This window comes from Castanea sativa, chromosome 11 (assembly GCF_040712315.1).
Source record: "Castanea sativa cultivar Marrone di Chiusa Pesio chromosome 11, ASM4071231v1".
Taxonomy (NCBI): domain Eukaryota; kingdom Viridiplantae; phylum Streptophyta; class Magnoliopsida; order Fagales; family Fagaceae; genus Castanea; species Castanea sativa.
In genome coordinates this window covers 53,630,812-53,646,291 of record NC_134023.1, presented here as the reverse complement: position 1 = coordinate 53,646,291, position 15,480 = coordinate 53,630,812, and the positions used below count along the sequence as shown (strand labels likewise).

The 15,480-nt window shown below is 32.3% G+C and overlaps 1 protein-coding gene across 2 annotated transcripts; it reads right to left on the bottom strand.

The window, feature by feature from the left end:
- Window positions 1-9,158: 9,158 nt before the first annotated feature.
- On the bottom strand, window positions 9,159-14,060 carry LOC142615320 (uncharacterized). 2 transcript variants are annotated; one of them, XM_075788056.1, is made up of 3 exons: window positions 11,340-14,060; window positions 10,657-11,070; window positions 9,159-10,326 (listed from the first exon to the last, which is right to left on the bottom strand). In XM_075788056.1, the coding sequence occupies exons 1-3, from the start codon at window positions 14,041-14,043 to the stop codon at window positions 10,310-10,312; spliced, it is 3,135 nt and encodes a 1,044-aa protein (XP_075644171.1). In that variant the 5' UTR covers window positions 14,044-14,060; the 3' UTR covers window positions 9,159-10,309. The 2 variants fall into 2 exon arrangements, with proteins under 2 accessions (XP_075644171.1, XP_075644172.1); XM_075788057.1 differs by lacking the exon at window positions 9,159-10,326 and having other exon boundaries at window positions 10,971-11,093.
- Between the last annotated feature and the right edge of the window lie 1,420 nt (window positions 14,061-15,480).

Genomic DNA, 15,480 nt, shown 5'->3' with positions numbered 1-15,480 from the left:
CTTTTCTCTTCTAGGTTAAATTTGGTTCCTAGTCTATAAAGCCAAGGGGGAATCCATTCCCAAACCATAGTCCATGAGGCTAACGGCTTGATCACAGGACCATATTGGGGATGGGTTTAATGCATGTTACTTGGATATATTCATGAAAAGATATTCACTACTTACAAATATATTTTTCATGCTTTCCTCGAAAAAAAAAATGCATATATTTTTCATGCATGAGTGTATTCTAATTGTTGTGTGTGTATGTGTGAGAGAGAGAGGTTAGAAATTATTACTAGGGGAAACTTACAACTTACCTACCTATGATTTGAATAAAATTTAAGTTGCCTACCTGTGGTTTAAAATTTGACACTTCATCCACCTAAGATTTAATTGAAATTTAAGTTGCCTACATATAGTTTGAAATCCCATTATGCAAGTGTTCCACTATGTTATTTTTTATCTTATTTGATCTTGTATTATTATGTTTTTTGTGTTTTTGAATGAGAGAAACATAAAAGTGGGGGAAAATTACATATTTAGCTTTGTTTTTAATAGAAATGGGTTACGGAACTATAACTAAACTAACTTCAGGTAGATAAAGTGTCAAATTTCAATACATAAGTACGCAACTTAAATTTCAGTCAAACCACAGTTAGGTAAATTATAATTTGCCCTTATTACTGTATAAAGAATCGGAAAAAGCTCTTACATTTTGTTTATGAACAACATCTCAGATATATTTGATATGTTGCTTGTACCATTTATATAAACAATCTCCTACAGCAGGCGGATTCATTCCGTGTTTTGCCCAGCATTTTTCCACATCTTTAATAAATTTTTGATACATGGGATCATTTGGATGCATCAAGTTTCTGCAAATTCTGTTTCTCTAAAAAAAAAAAAAAAAGTTTCTGCAAATTCGAAATTTCGCAATCACACAATCAAAATCAAATTTATGTTCTACCTCTAGCTTTTCCTCGATCACAACTTCTTAGAAGTTCTCTGAGACAAGTAGAAAGTGAACTATACTCATGATAAAGTTTATAAAGATGAGGGAGTAAGGTTGGAAGTGAATGATGAAATGGGGTGGAGGGAAAATCAGTAACTTTTCCTTTAACGAGAATAAGGATAACTAAATCCATAATTACCATCATCAATTTCCCATAAATTTCCCTGGCGATGGATTCTCTACCGGCCACTTTAGAATTTACCTTGTTTTGAAGTTAAAATCTAAACAATAATTCAAACTTAAACCCCTTTGATTTATGCATTGTTGAATCATTAGAAACACTTAAAATAATGAATCTAATTTATAAATTATCTATTTTTAAAAGATTTTTGTTCAAATAAGCATTGTTTAAGAAGTTAATTGTCGTTTTGTATTAACATATGACATTAATTTGGAAAAGGCCAACGTGTTTTTTTTTAATAAAAAATTTCTCAAATCAACCATTTAAAATGTTTTAAAACAATATATTGGTTCTAAGAACATGATAAACAAGTCATATTAGCTATAATTAAAATATATATATGCCTGGAGTCATTTGTTGAAATTACTATTCAAAAAGTTGTGTTCCGTGAAAAGAAAACTTACAGGAATAGGACGTGTTTCGAGAAAAGAAACCTTATAGGAAAAGGACAAAGTTTGGCTAATTTTGTTGTAGATTTTGATTATAATTTTACTAAATATTTTTTTATTGAATGTAAATTATGACAAATTCACTATTGGATAATATTTTTTTCATGTATCATTTATGCTTGTAAAATTTCTAAAAGATCATAAATCAATAGTTACGTCAAATTTTTAAATTTCAAGTTTTTAAAGTCTAAAATTATATATAAAAATAAGTTTATGAATTGAATAATAAATAACATCACATTGGCACAAAAATTGACAGGCATGTTAAAAATATAAAAACATATATTTTTGAATTTTTTGAAAATATATTTTTCTATACTAAAATTATACATAAAAATATATTTTTCTATCAATTAGATTTTCAAAATATATAATTTTTTGAATTTTTTTTAGTAGAAGTTATAGTCAAACTTTATCCAGAAAAAAATGTGTTGTTCCAAATTGTGGTGTGACATTTAATTTGAAGTCAATAAAATAAATAAACTTGATCGTCATGTTTAGACAAGGATGGCAATAAAGAATTGAATGATTGTTTTTCATATATTTTGTTCAACCTATCTACAACTTATAGTACTTACAATTGAAAATAAAATGACTTGTAGTCAATAGATATTTGCAATGTGTTCTTTTTTTTTTTCCCCCCCTTTTCATGAATGAATTTCTTTTCTTGCTGATAATAAAATTTAAAAGAAAAGACGGCGGGGGGGCATTTGCTATGTATTCCGATGGAAATAAAACCACACGAGAATTTTTTTTAGAGAGAAAACCACACGAGAATTTCAATTCCAATAAATTACGACTACCAAGCCTCATGATGCAAAAATGTAGCCCAATTTTTTAATGGAATATGCAAGATTCTTCATCTAGATTTCTACACAATCCCAACCATGAGCTGTCTTTGCAAAAAACAAAAGCACTTGTATTGCATTTCTTGGGTACAAGACTACGAGTTTAATTTCAACAATGCAAAAAGATTGCCGAATACTCTCTCTTTTTTCTTTTTTCTTTTTTGAGCAAAAGATTGCCTAATACTCTAAGGACAAAGATTAGTTATAAACTTGGTTGTAGCCAATGACTACAATTCTACTCAATTTCTTTTTTTGGATGTGAATTTTGACAAATTCATCATTGGATTACATTTTTTTCTTAAATCCTCTATACTTGCAAAATTCTCAGAAAATAAATAATGAATAACTATGTTATCAATTAAATGTTTAAATTTTCCTATAAAAAAATGTTTAAATTTCAATTTTTTGTACCTAAACTTATGCATAAAAAATAAGTTTATGGATCAAATTGTAAATAACATTTGATTGACACGAAATTTGACATACTTGTTAAGGACATAATAAACATGCAATCCAATGGTTAAATTTTCAAAATATATAACTATATTGATCTTTTTCCATACTGTAATCTTTGATATTCTGTAATATATATATATATAAAGCTAAAACGTAGCACATTTATTATTGCTACGCTTCTATTGAGCCACATTAGCAGTCATGTCATTATTTAAAAAAATATGTATATAAAATATTAATGCATGAAATAATGTATTATGCATTTACTCATACTCAAAACTAATTATAACTTATCAATCATAATATGACCATCATTTTTCACTACCCTGACTTTACACATTCTTAAACCTAAACATAATTTATATTGTAAATACATGTAATACAAAAACATTGGGTTGAGACACCATTTATTTATTTTTAGTTTATACTCGCCTAAAGAAAATCTCATCCGACCACTATTTTCATATCCATATACTAATGTAGTATTCAAGGTCAAGTTGAAGGGTCTAGTTTTGCTCCAACTTAAACAACCATATGTCATTTTCATCAACTTCAAGAGATAGAGATAATAAAACTTTTAAAAAAGGGTTTTTCTTTTTTATTTTTGTATAATATATATTAAATTCAAGTGGATTTCCTAATATGCTTTTTCGTGATATTCCAACTTTCCCCACCTAGTACCGTATTCAACTTGAATAAAACCTTCAACACGTACATAAAATCATAGAAGCATGCATAATATTTTAGTTAAAATATTAATGTGATAACAAATCTTATTGATATTACTTTAACAACAAACTACTTCTATCACGTTGGAATACATTCTTATCATAGATTATGGTTTTACTTCACTTTATTATTTATAATTAATATTAATTTTTGAGTTGTATATCTTTACTAATTACAATTCTGCATTCAGCCGGTCCACCTTGGTCCATTTTAGTCTAACTCAATTCACTTTGGTTCATTTTGATCCAATTCAGTCAAGTTCGGTCTATTCGGTCCACTTCAGTCTACAGTTCAATTCTGTCCATTCGATCAATTTCAGCGTACTTACTTAAGAATGGGGAAAGACAAGTTTGGGTTACAAGTACTATCAATTATTTGAGTAATATCAATTGTAATTATATGATAAATTTGATTATCATGATAATCACCTTAAGAGAATGAGCATTTGAATAATACATTTGACACTTAAAAAATTTTTGTTGGACCAAAAGAAATTAAGAAAAATATAATGCATAATAACAATAGATAGAAGAAATGAGCCACTTCAAAAGAGAATAATATCAATCAAAAACAACAAAAATAATAAAATTATACACTTGTAAAAATAGAAAGATAGAAATTACTTTAGAAATTGTTTAATTTTTAAGGGAAAAATTATCTACAATAAAGTTTAAAGAATAAATTAAAATAATCATATATCTCTACGCATCGTGTGGGTCTGCGCTAGTAATAATTAAAAGTCATGTAGTGACAAACAAATCACTTAGTGAGCCTAAGTATCAAAATTTTGAGGAAAAAAACCAGAACTTACATTCTGATTAATTATCAAAAGAAGGAAAAAAAAGAATATATATATTCTTACATTGCACAATGCACATATGACAAGACCATAGAAAAAAAAATGATAAAATTTAAATTTCATTCTTCTCAACCAAATATTAGGAGAATAACACTATTTTTTTTTTTTACTTTTTTTTTTTCTCTATCCTCTCAGTTTTCTATCATTCCTAATATTTTCATCCTTTCACTTTTCTATCATTTATTGCTCATTAAGAAACTTTACTATTCTCTCCGTCAATGGAGCCGATGTTAGTTGCACTTGATCCACCTCATCATCATGGTAAGCTGGCCGTGTTCAAGTTGCAAGACTATCTAGTAGGAGAGATTGGAGCGCATGTGGAGGATTCAGCTACACTAGAATTTGCTGCTGGTGGGAGATATACCATACCATCTGCAAAACAAGAGCATACATAACATGATTAAAGTTGCAGAGATGTTTTCATGCAATTCATTTATGGAAAAAGGAAAGAGATTAAGGGAAAGATTATTTCATAAAGCTCTAGTGAATGAGTGCGTGTATAACTAACCAACCAAAAAACTACCATCATAAAGTACAAGAAGTAATTAACCCAAAAACTGTACAAGAGATATAGAATTACCCCAAAGAGATTATAACTCCATTAAAGAGAGTAATTAATATTATTAACTAGATCACAGCCATAGAGCTATAGAGTGTTAAGAATATCATTCAACTAGATAATAGATTGGCAAGTATCAAGAGGAAAAAAAATGAACTTCAATCTTCATTATACAACATCAGCTAACCTCCATGTTAAAAACTTGCAACAACTATGAACAACACATGACTAAGAAAGAGAGAGAAGGGTAGGGAGGACACCTGAATAATCAAAAACAAACTCTTGCTCCGGATGTTTTTGCTTAATAATACAATTTTTTAAAAATTATTTGGCAAAATAGCACTATTTAAAATTTATTTGTTTAATAACTTCTTTTCTGAGCTATCTCAGATTCTCATAAATGACTTTTTTCCAACAAACATGTTATGCATCCATAATTGCTGAAAACATAAAGCTTGTCTACTTAGGGGAGCTAAGTGGAGGAGTTATTTAAAGCACCCGGATAGTTTTGGAGGAAAAATAGTGGGGAATTTTGTTAAAGTCTAAAGGGAACCCACAGAGACTATCAGCACAAGAAGTCTCACCAGCTTTTGCAAGTTACAGGTAAATTTTTTTACGGGTGAATCTCCTCTCATCAAACAATACTATTTTGCCAAAAAAATCTTGAAAACAATATTATTAAAATAAAAGGCCAACCATGACTCAAATCAACACCCCTGAAATTCCAGAGTCAAGAGCTGCATCCAGATACAAAAGACAGTGTGAGAATAAGAGAGTAAATGGTTGAAGAAAATGAAAAGTAGTTGTCAGACAAAAACAATATGGAGAAGAAAAAAAAAAGGAAAGAATGAGACACTACCATTACGTAAATGAAGCCTCTTTAATAAAGACAACCATCATTCCCACAACCATAAACCTGAGCCAAAAATCCATGGCCACATTTAGAAGCTCTGTGAAAAAGCCAAGCTGCAACCTTTATTGGATGCACCATTTGGGATTGTGGTAGATAGAGATGGTTTGCCAGGTGATTGATATTTATATAGAGAGGACAAAGACAATAAGGAGAAATTATATAGAGAGAAATTATAGTAACGTGGTCCACCATAAAGACTGTATAATTTCTCAATAATAAGATAAGCCATGCATCTTGGATCATAAGAATTACAAACCCGAAAGACTCTGTAGTCTGTACCATATCAGTTGGGATTGGGCTGGAATTTTACTGTCTCTGAATACTCGGTGCTTGAATTGATTGTATTGCAATTTTAACGGGTATTTGCTATTTGGATTGCATTTGAATTTTCCAATGACAAATATAGTTAAAAACTTGATGACTGCAACACAACTTGATGAAGTAGTTGACAATGAGAGGAACCACTTTCACTTTTACATAGAACCATTACTTTTTCTCCACTACTCAAAGTCGACAGCTTGGGTACTATGACAAAAATTTGTAGTACGAAAGTTTAGTCCTAAACTTTCTCTTCGTTTGGACCAATGATTTGGCAATTCATTCCTGCCACTTGTTTCGATAAACATGGATAATTTAGATAGTCATTGGAACTTTTTGGAACCAACTATTACTCAATTTGATGGAAATTAATTTTTGAAGTATAAACTATAGAGGATATTGTTGTTTGCCCTCTTTCGTAGGGCTAAAGCTTATAACTTTTCTTTTTTTTTTTCTTTTTTTTTTGGATGAGAATAAGCTTTATCACTTTTTTTTCTTTTTTTTTTCTTTTTTTTGAGAAAACTGTAAGCTTATCACTTAATACAACAATATAATACAAATCAACAAACTTGGCCAGACTGATTAAATTCATTTGATCCATTTTAATTAAAAAATAGTTTTACATATAGGCAAAATAACTATTATCTATATCCTCTCCACACAAAAAAAAAAGAAAAAAAAAGAGGTATTATCTATACATAGCACTAGGATGTCCAAAATATTTCTATCCTACACACTTACAACTTACAAGTTTCCCATTAATGGGGATAAAAAGTAAAAAGAAAACTATTCTTTCCTATTTTAGTTTTTCAAAAAAAAAAAAAAAAGAAGCCTACTAGGCTGATCCTTTTACCACAAGAAATGTACAAATTATTTTATATATATATATATATATAAACTTACAAATTCAAATAGCCGCTAAACTTCCCACTAAGTCAACAATTTTTTTTTTTTTTCCAAGACCTACATGTTTCCTTTTTACTCCTTTTTTTTTTTTTTTGAATTTATGTTTCATCTTACACCCTAATATATCTCACTGTTTTTCAAATCAATTCTTCTTTATTTTGAATTTGAAGGGAGGATATAAAATGAATAAATAAATAAATAAAAACACTCCTACTATAAAACCATTACTATTACTTTGGTCCTATTCTGTCCACTTCAGTCCCATTTGTTCTATTTGGTCCACATTGGTTCAATTCGTTCCACTTCAATCCTTTTCGCTCTATTTTGGTCCTATTCAGTCCATGTCAATCCTATTCAGTCCATTCCATCCACATCAGCTCATATTGGTCCTATTTAGTCCACTTCAGTCCCATTCGGTCCACTTTAGTCCTACTTCGTTAACATCGGTCCACTTTAGTCATATTTCGTCCACTTTGATCTTAATATATCCACTTCGGTCCTATTGGGTCCATTTGATCCACTTCCGTCGTATTTGGTTAATATTGGTCTTATTAGGTCTATTTGATCCACTTCAGTCCTATTTGCTTAATATTGGTCTTATTCGGTCTACTGAAGTTCTATTTGGTCCATTCAGTTCACTTCGGTCCTATTCTGATCAATTCGGTCCTATTCTATCCACTTCAGTCTATTCAATCTATTTTGATCCACTTCAATCCAATTCGGTCCATTTGATCCAATTTGCTCTATTTTGGTCCAATTTTATCCAATTAGTGCATTTTGTGTACTACATAGAAATCATATCCAATATGTCACCTTCTTTTTTTTTTTTTTTTTTTTTTTTAATACAAGATAGAATTCTACTCTAGCCTAATCTAAGTGTATATGTGTGTAAACCTCCATCCTAGAAACTTGAACCCCGACCCTTACCCCTCCACTCCCCACACCCCACAAACACTTATACTTGTGGAGTGGTCATTACACCAAGATGTCACCTAATTGAAAACACAAAGGAGGTAAAAATATTACCAAAATTATAGAAAGCTTTATAAATCATAGCAATGAAATATTAATTTTTATCCTAACAAGGTATGGAACTACCCAACCTCCACCCCAACAAATCAAACTTATTTGATTTTATATATATATATATTAGGTTGTAACCTATGCTTATGCATGGAAACATGCAATTGTAGTAATGATGAGGGGATTATATCTAGGTGAGTAATGTGATCATCTTGGCTTTCGTGTTAAATGTTATGATTACTTAACACGAAAATTAAGAAAATTAAACTGGACATATGACTCAATTAAACAACAATTAGAAGCTAATTTAGCTTCACTTTAGATTCTAATTGTGCTTCGACTCTAACATAATATATATGATTATAGATTAAAAATCACAATTCCCAGTCATGAGGCTTAAACATTAATACATGCCTTGTTGCTTGCTGGTGCTATCCAAGGCTCCAAGTTGTCACATTCCTCTGTGATATATGGAAGCAAACAAAAGAAAAAAGAAAGAAGACAACAATTTTAACGTGGTTTGGCCATGAAAGCCTACATCCACGGAGTCTCTATTATTTTCTATTTTGCAATGGAGGAATCTGTAAGGTCACGTTTTGGTGCCCAGGCCCAACAAGAAGGAGGACGTAGGCCCAAAGAGTCCAATACAATGAATTTGTAGAGCGTGGGCTAGAAATCTTGATTCTAATGAACTTGAACAGTAATGGCAATGACCCAAGATCACAAAACCATGTAAATGAACAAGTTTATAGGATGAAATTTATCCTCGGACTCAAGCTGAGAATCAAATGTTTATATTTCTTCTTACTTTAAAGATTCTTTAAAAATATTCCTCTCCTAACTCACCAACACCTCTCCTCTTCTTATAGTCCCTCTCTCTTCCCCTAGATTCAGATTGCTCCCCTTGATACTTGTCCCATCTGCCTCTTTTGGAAGTCCCTAAGTAATAGCTGTAAGACTGAAAATTACTATTCAGGTTTCACTTCCTCATAAATGCGGCCAGAGACTTTGGCACAGAGCATTCAATGCAGTGGTAGTAGCTTTCTCTCAGATCTTTTCTTTACCCCTCTCTTGCTCTCTATGCCCCACTTTTCACATATCTTCATCCTTAAGTCCATCTAAAATATCATTCTAGTTACCATGACGTACCACTTGATTCTTGTTGTACTCAGTTGAGGAGGTAGTCTTCCTCGGATTATTTACATCCACCTCATCTGCCACATTTGCTTCTGAGGCTGTAAATTTGATATTGTTATATATTACCATTAACCTGTCTTCGGACAAGCAAACGTCCTCAGCTCAAGCCCATGGGACAAAAACGTACTTGGGCCTTTTGTCCCCACAAAATCTATTACAAAGCTTATTCTACAACTTTAGGGAACAGAATCCCTACACTTATTCAATCTCTATTTATGATCATAACCATTGCCTTCCTTTTTGCTGATGGCATGGGTATGACTTTGTCGATTGAGTTGGTGCACTTTCCTAAACGATTTTGGTATTCCTCAATAGATTGGATTGGTGAACTTTCCTTATATGTTTGATCTTCAACATCCTTTGCACCACAAACCAAATGATTCACAATTAGGAAGTATGAAGTATCCATCTTCTACAATTGGCTTGTAGTTCTTTCCTCTCTAAACCACAATCTACTCCTCAAATGTCACCAGGGATACAAGGCATCAAGTCCCACATCCACCTTAGAAAATATTTAACAACTAAATAATTCATAGACTCTACAATTTAAGATGCCAACAAAGTTAACACATGCACTCATACGAACACAAAAGAGGGTGAGTGAAACAGTCTCTTTCCCCTCATTGATAGTCCTCAAGCTTCTCATATTGAAAAAGAAAAAGAAAAAGAAAAAAAAAAAAAGGTCCTTAGGTAATCAATAGTACACATTACAACCACTGAGATTAAGTAAGAAAACTATGACAAATACAAGAGAAACAAATACATGATTGCTAAAAGAAACAGCAGGGTGCTACTAGTATGATTATTTTGCTCCAACATATTATACAAAATACAAAACTCGGCAAGTCATGATATCGGCATGCACCATCCAATAGAGTCACTGGCCCTCTGTACCTGCGTTATAGGAAGACAATTATCTCTCTAAATAGTTAAATAGTATTGGAAGAACATGATTTGGATTTTAGAGTAGAGCGGTGCTACGTTGTGATGAATGATATTTTTCCTTAAAGAGTAAGAAATTGGAAAAAATATTCATCTCAGAGCTATCAAAGCTATATATATATAAACAAACTGGACTTATTCCTAATCATCTGAATAGTAAAATCATGTTATCAAAATTCAGGTGCCATCAATATTTTCAATTTTGCTAGAATAAAACGTGACAAGCACATGGCATTGGTTTGGAGTAGTGTTAGAGCGACCAATGTGTCATTAAGAAGTTACCTGTAAATTGAAGTCTTTCCCGAGGTCTTCTAGTTCTGAAGAGTTTTTCTCTAATCAAATGCAACTGAGCTACAACATCACTAATAATCATCCTCCCTCTTGGAAATTCCATTGAACAAGAAACTCCAATTCCAAATATCAAAATCAAGCACTCCTGAATTTCGGGTCTACCAGTTCTATTTTGACTTTGTGTAACATCCGTCCTTGTTCCCCCATCTTCTCTTTGCCAAAGAAGAATAGGATCTACAATATCAATGACTCGTTCGGGTAAATTTGCTTTTGCAAATTCATGAAAGTTTAAGCTATCTCTGAACATGTTATCAGTGGGCCTCTTTCCCGTGAACATTTCCAACAATAGTATGCCATAACTATAGATATCACCATAGGTTGACACCTCATTTCCCATACCATACTCTGCAATTGCATATAGTTTCATACTAAAAAATGGGAAATATAATATAACATGGAATGCTTTTAGTAGCATGTAATTGGAAAAGAATTATGACAAACGAATAAAAGGTTTTAGGACATGCTATATCTTCTACCAGACATATTTATTTGTCTGATAGAAGATATAGAATGTCCTTGTTTCCCCATCTTCTATATTTCTACACTTGAAACAACATTATGAAATATTTTTCATAGAAATGAATTTATAATTAAGAAGTGATAAAGATATTCACCTGGAGGAGCATAACCAATCGTTCCTCTTAATCTGATGTAGCTTGATTGATTAGTGGAACTATCTGTGGGTTCCTCGCGAAGGAACCTTGCCAAGCCAAAGTCACCAACATGTCCGATCATTTCATCATCGAGAAGAACATTGCTAGGCTTGAGGTCACAATGAACAATTGGCGTATGGCAATGATGATGAAGATAATCCAATGCATTTGCAACATCAATAGCAATATTCAATCTTTGAAGCAGATTCAAATTCTTTTGTTCCTCAAGAGCTTCATTTGTTCTTGCAATTGGATGCAACCACTCGTCCAAGTTACCATTACTCATGAATTCATATACCAAAGCTTTGAAATCATGACCTTGATAGTTAACACCTGAACATGCTGTAAGTACCTTTACAAGATTTCGATGTCTGATGTTCCGTAAAGCCTCACATTCAGCAATGAAACTCTTGGAAGCTCCATGGCGCAAAAGGTTAAGCACCTTGATAGCAATTGTACCTCTATCTTGATCAAGAACTCCTCTATACACAGAGCCAAAGCTACCTACACCAATTAAATTAGTGGAGGAGAATGCATTTGTAGCCTTTAAAAGACTTTGGTAAGATACATTCAAAAGTACATTTCTTGAATTATTTGAAGTATTTTCTCTTCCTTTTCTCTTTAAAAAGAAAAAAAGTAGAAATGACACCACCAAAGTTACTCCAAGAAGCCCAGAAAGTATCGCGATTATTAACTTCAATGAAAGACTCAACTTCCTCTTTTTGGATTTATTGTATTTGCATTCGGAAAGCTTAAGCTTAGGCATGCCTCCACAAAGCTTACTATTTCCCATAATCAAAGTTGCACTTGAGTTCTTGAAAACTCCCTTTGTCGGTACTTCACCCTCAAAATGATTATAAGACAAATTCAGTAACTGCAAGATGTCAAAGCGCTCCAAAAATCTTGGAATGTTGCCAGACAAATTGTTATTAGAAAGATCTAAAACTTGAAGTCCTCTTAATGACTCCAAAGATGAAGGAATGACACCTTGGAATAAGTTTCCTCTCATGATTAGATATTCTAGTATTGCACAGCTCCCAAGACTTGTAGGAATTTTACCAAACAACATGTTTTTAGAAATATCTAGGTATCCTAGATTTCTGAAATTTCCTACTTCCATTGGAAGTGCACCATGAAATTGGTTGGCAGACAAATCCAATCTAAGTAGTGAGAATGAGAGACCAAGGACTTGCGGGAATATGGTACCACTAAGATTGTTATTAGCAAGACTCATAGAAATCACATTTCGACACTGACTTAGACTTAAAGGAATGGTTCCTTGAAGATTATTATTGAGTAAATACAACTCTAACAATGCCGTTAAATTTCCTAGAGATGATGGAATGTTCCCAGAGAAATTATTGTCATTTAAAGACAACTCTCGTAACTTTTGAAGCTTTCCGATTTCAAAGGGAATAGTACCTGATAATCTGTTTTTCCACATGGTAAGTGACTCCAAGCTAATCAGGTTTCCGATCCCAATAGGAATGTTTCCAAATATTTTATTATTATCTAAATACAAGTTGACAAGATTAGTGGAGAAGTTGCTAATGCATCCGGGCAACTTCCCCTCAAAGCTGTTGGCATTTATACCCAACTTGATGAGATTGGTTGCATTTGTTAAAGAACAAAGAAAACTCAAGTCATTTTCTCCTCCACTTCCAATATAGTTGTAGGTAAGCAGTAAAATCCTCATTTTATTCAATTTCTCCAACGAAGGAACCTTCCCAAATAGATTATTTTGGCCCAAAATAAGTGTATCTAGATTTGAGGCATTAGATATTGAAATAGGAATAGATCCAGTAAATTGGTTTGCGCCAACAACGAATACTTTGATATTCTGTAGGGTGATACCCATGTTTGGTGGAAGATGTCCTTGGATTTGGTTTTCTCTTACGTTAAATGTTATTAACGAAGAGAGATTGAAAAATGAGGGAGGAATTGTACCAAACAACCTATTTGCAGCCACATCAAAAAGTGTAAGCTTGGATAGTTGGCCAAAAGAAGTAGGGACAATCCCACCCAAGTAATTAAAACGTGTATTAAACACTTCTAGAGAGGATAAGTTCCCAAAAGAAGGTGAGATACTTCCTATCAGATTATTTCTATGAATATCAAAGGATTGGAGCTTTGACAATGTGCCAAACTTTGCTGGGATTTCTCCAACCAAATTATTATAACCAACATGCAGAAGAACGAGGCTAGAGCAATATGATAAATTGCTAGGAATTTTTCCATTGAATGTGTTATTTTCTAATCGCAAGACTTGCAATCTACGCAAACGACCAATTTCTGGAGGGATTTCATTATAAAAGCTATTGTTTTGGAGTGTTAAATTTCTCAAAAAGCTTAAATTACCAATGTGTGGTGATAGAGAGCCTACCATTTTTTGAGATTGTAGGTCTAACACGGTGACCCTCTGATGTCGACGACCACAAGTAACCCCTCGCCAGTGACAAAAGTGGATGCTATCATTCCATGAGCTCATGACCCCAAGAGAGTTATGAGTGATCTTCGCTTTGAACTCAAGCAATGCCAAGCGGTCTGTCTCATTATTCCCACCACCCTTTGAGGTGACTAACAAACCACACCACAAGAGAAGAACAGAAGCATGGCTGCAAAAAGATGAGAATGATGGAACTGAACTCGTAAGGTAAAGCGCCATGCACAGTCACCTAGGATGGTACAAACTTTATTTTTTTCTATATATTTATATGGCTCAAGGCCTAAGAGGTGCAACTGGGTGAAGTTTTGTCAAAACAGAGGGTTTGATTTCTCATGTAATTTTTTTTGCTAAACGATTTCCCTTGTAATTAGTTGCTCATGAAAGAGCACATTTATAAGAAGGTAGAGAAGAACAACTTTCTGAAAACTTTCAAGAGCAATGTGTACATAACCTAAGTTTCCACTCAGCGAGGGAATGGACCACTAGTCAAACGTCAAATATAAGGTTTCGAAGTCTGGTTCGCCACATGATATATTCCACTAGTCAAACGTCAAAACTAAGGTTTCGAAGTCTGGTTCGCCACATGATATATTCCACTAGTCAAACGTCAAAACTATGATATATTCCACTAGTCAAAACTAAGGTTTCGAAGACTGGTTCGCCACATGATATATTCCACTAGTCAAACGTCAAAACTAAGGTTTCGAAGTCTTCCATTATAGACGGTTTCGAAATCTGGTTGAAAGCTTGAGGAAATACTGTAGGAAACAAAACAAAAAAAAAGTCTTCCATAGACGGGACTTTTGTGATTAATTGCTGGGACTTTTGTTTTTGGTGCAGAAGAAACGTCAAATCTTGGTGGAAGTGAAAAAAAGTAATTTGGTACATGATTGAAATTTTTGTTTTTGGTGTAAAAAAAAAACGTCAATTCTCGGTGAAAGTGAAAAAAAGTAATTTGCGACTCATTGTAGGAAAAAATTGTGTCAAGTTCATCGTGATAAATTTAATTGTTTAATCATATATTTTTAACATTCTTTTTCACAGTTAAATTATTGATTGTACCAAAAATTTAAACTATGATAAATTTAATAATTTAATCAGATACTTTTAAGTTCTAACACTTTCTCTCTCACATATGGACTCCTTTTTAATAGGTGAGCCTAACATATGTGATTTTAAATAAGAGGTAAAATGGAAGAAATAAAGATACATAAGACCTCTTGCTCTAATACTATACTAAACTATTAGAATATAATAAATTTAATCATTTAAATATATACTTCTAACATAAAGAGATAATGCTACATACAACACCATTGTTTTAAGGGTAAAAATTAATAGTTTAAATGTTCATTGTTCAACAATAAAAGCTATAAACCAATGAGAGAGAGACATGTGAACACTGAATAAGAGGTGCAACTGCGTGAAGTTTTGTCAAAACAAAGGGTTTGATTTCACTTGTAATTAGGTGCTCAGGAAAAAAACATTTATTTAGAGCATTCACATCCACAATCTTTGTATTATTCTATTTTACCATCTCAAAAGTTACTTTATCACTGTACCATACCATTTTACAATACATCAAATATCCTAACTTTTATTTTTCTATTCAACTCATTAAAATAATATATACTACCCAGTAAAATAATATAATCT

Excerpts from the sequence above, each read along its gene's own strand:
- LOC142615320 (XM_075788056.1), bottom strand. The coding sequence starts at position 14,043 with ATGGCGCTTTACCTTACGAGTTCAGTTCCATCATTCTCATCTTTTTGC. Across the intron at positions 11,071-11,339 it reads GATTGGTTATGCTCCTCCAG|AGTATGGTATGGGAAATGAG; the intron begins GTGAATATCTTT and ends ATGCAATTGCAG.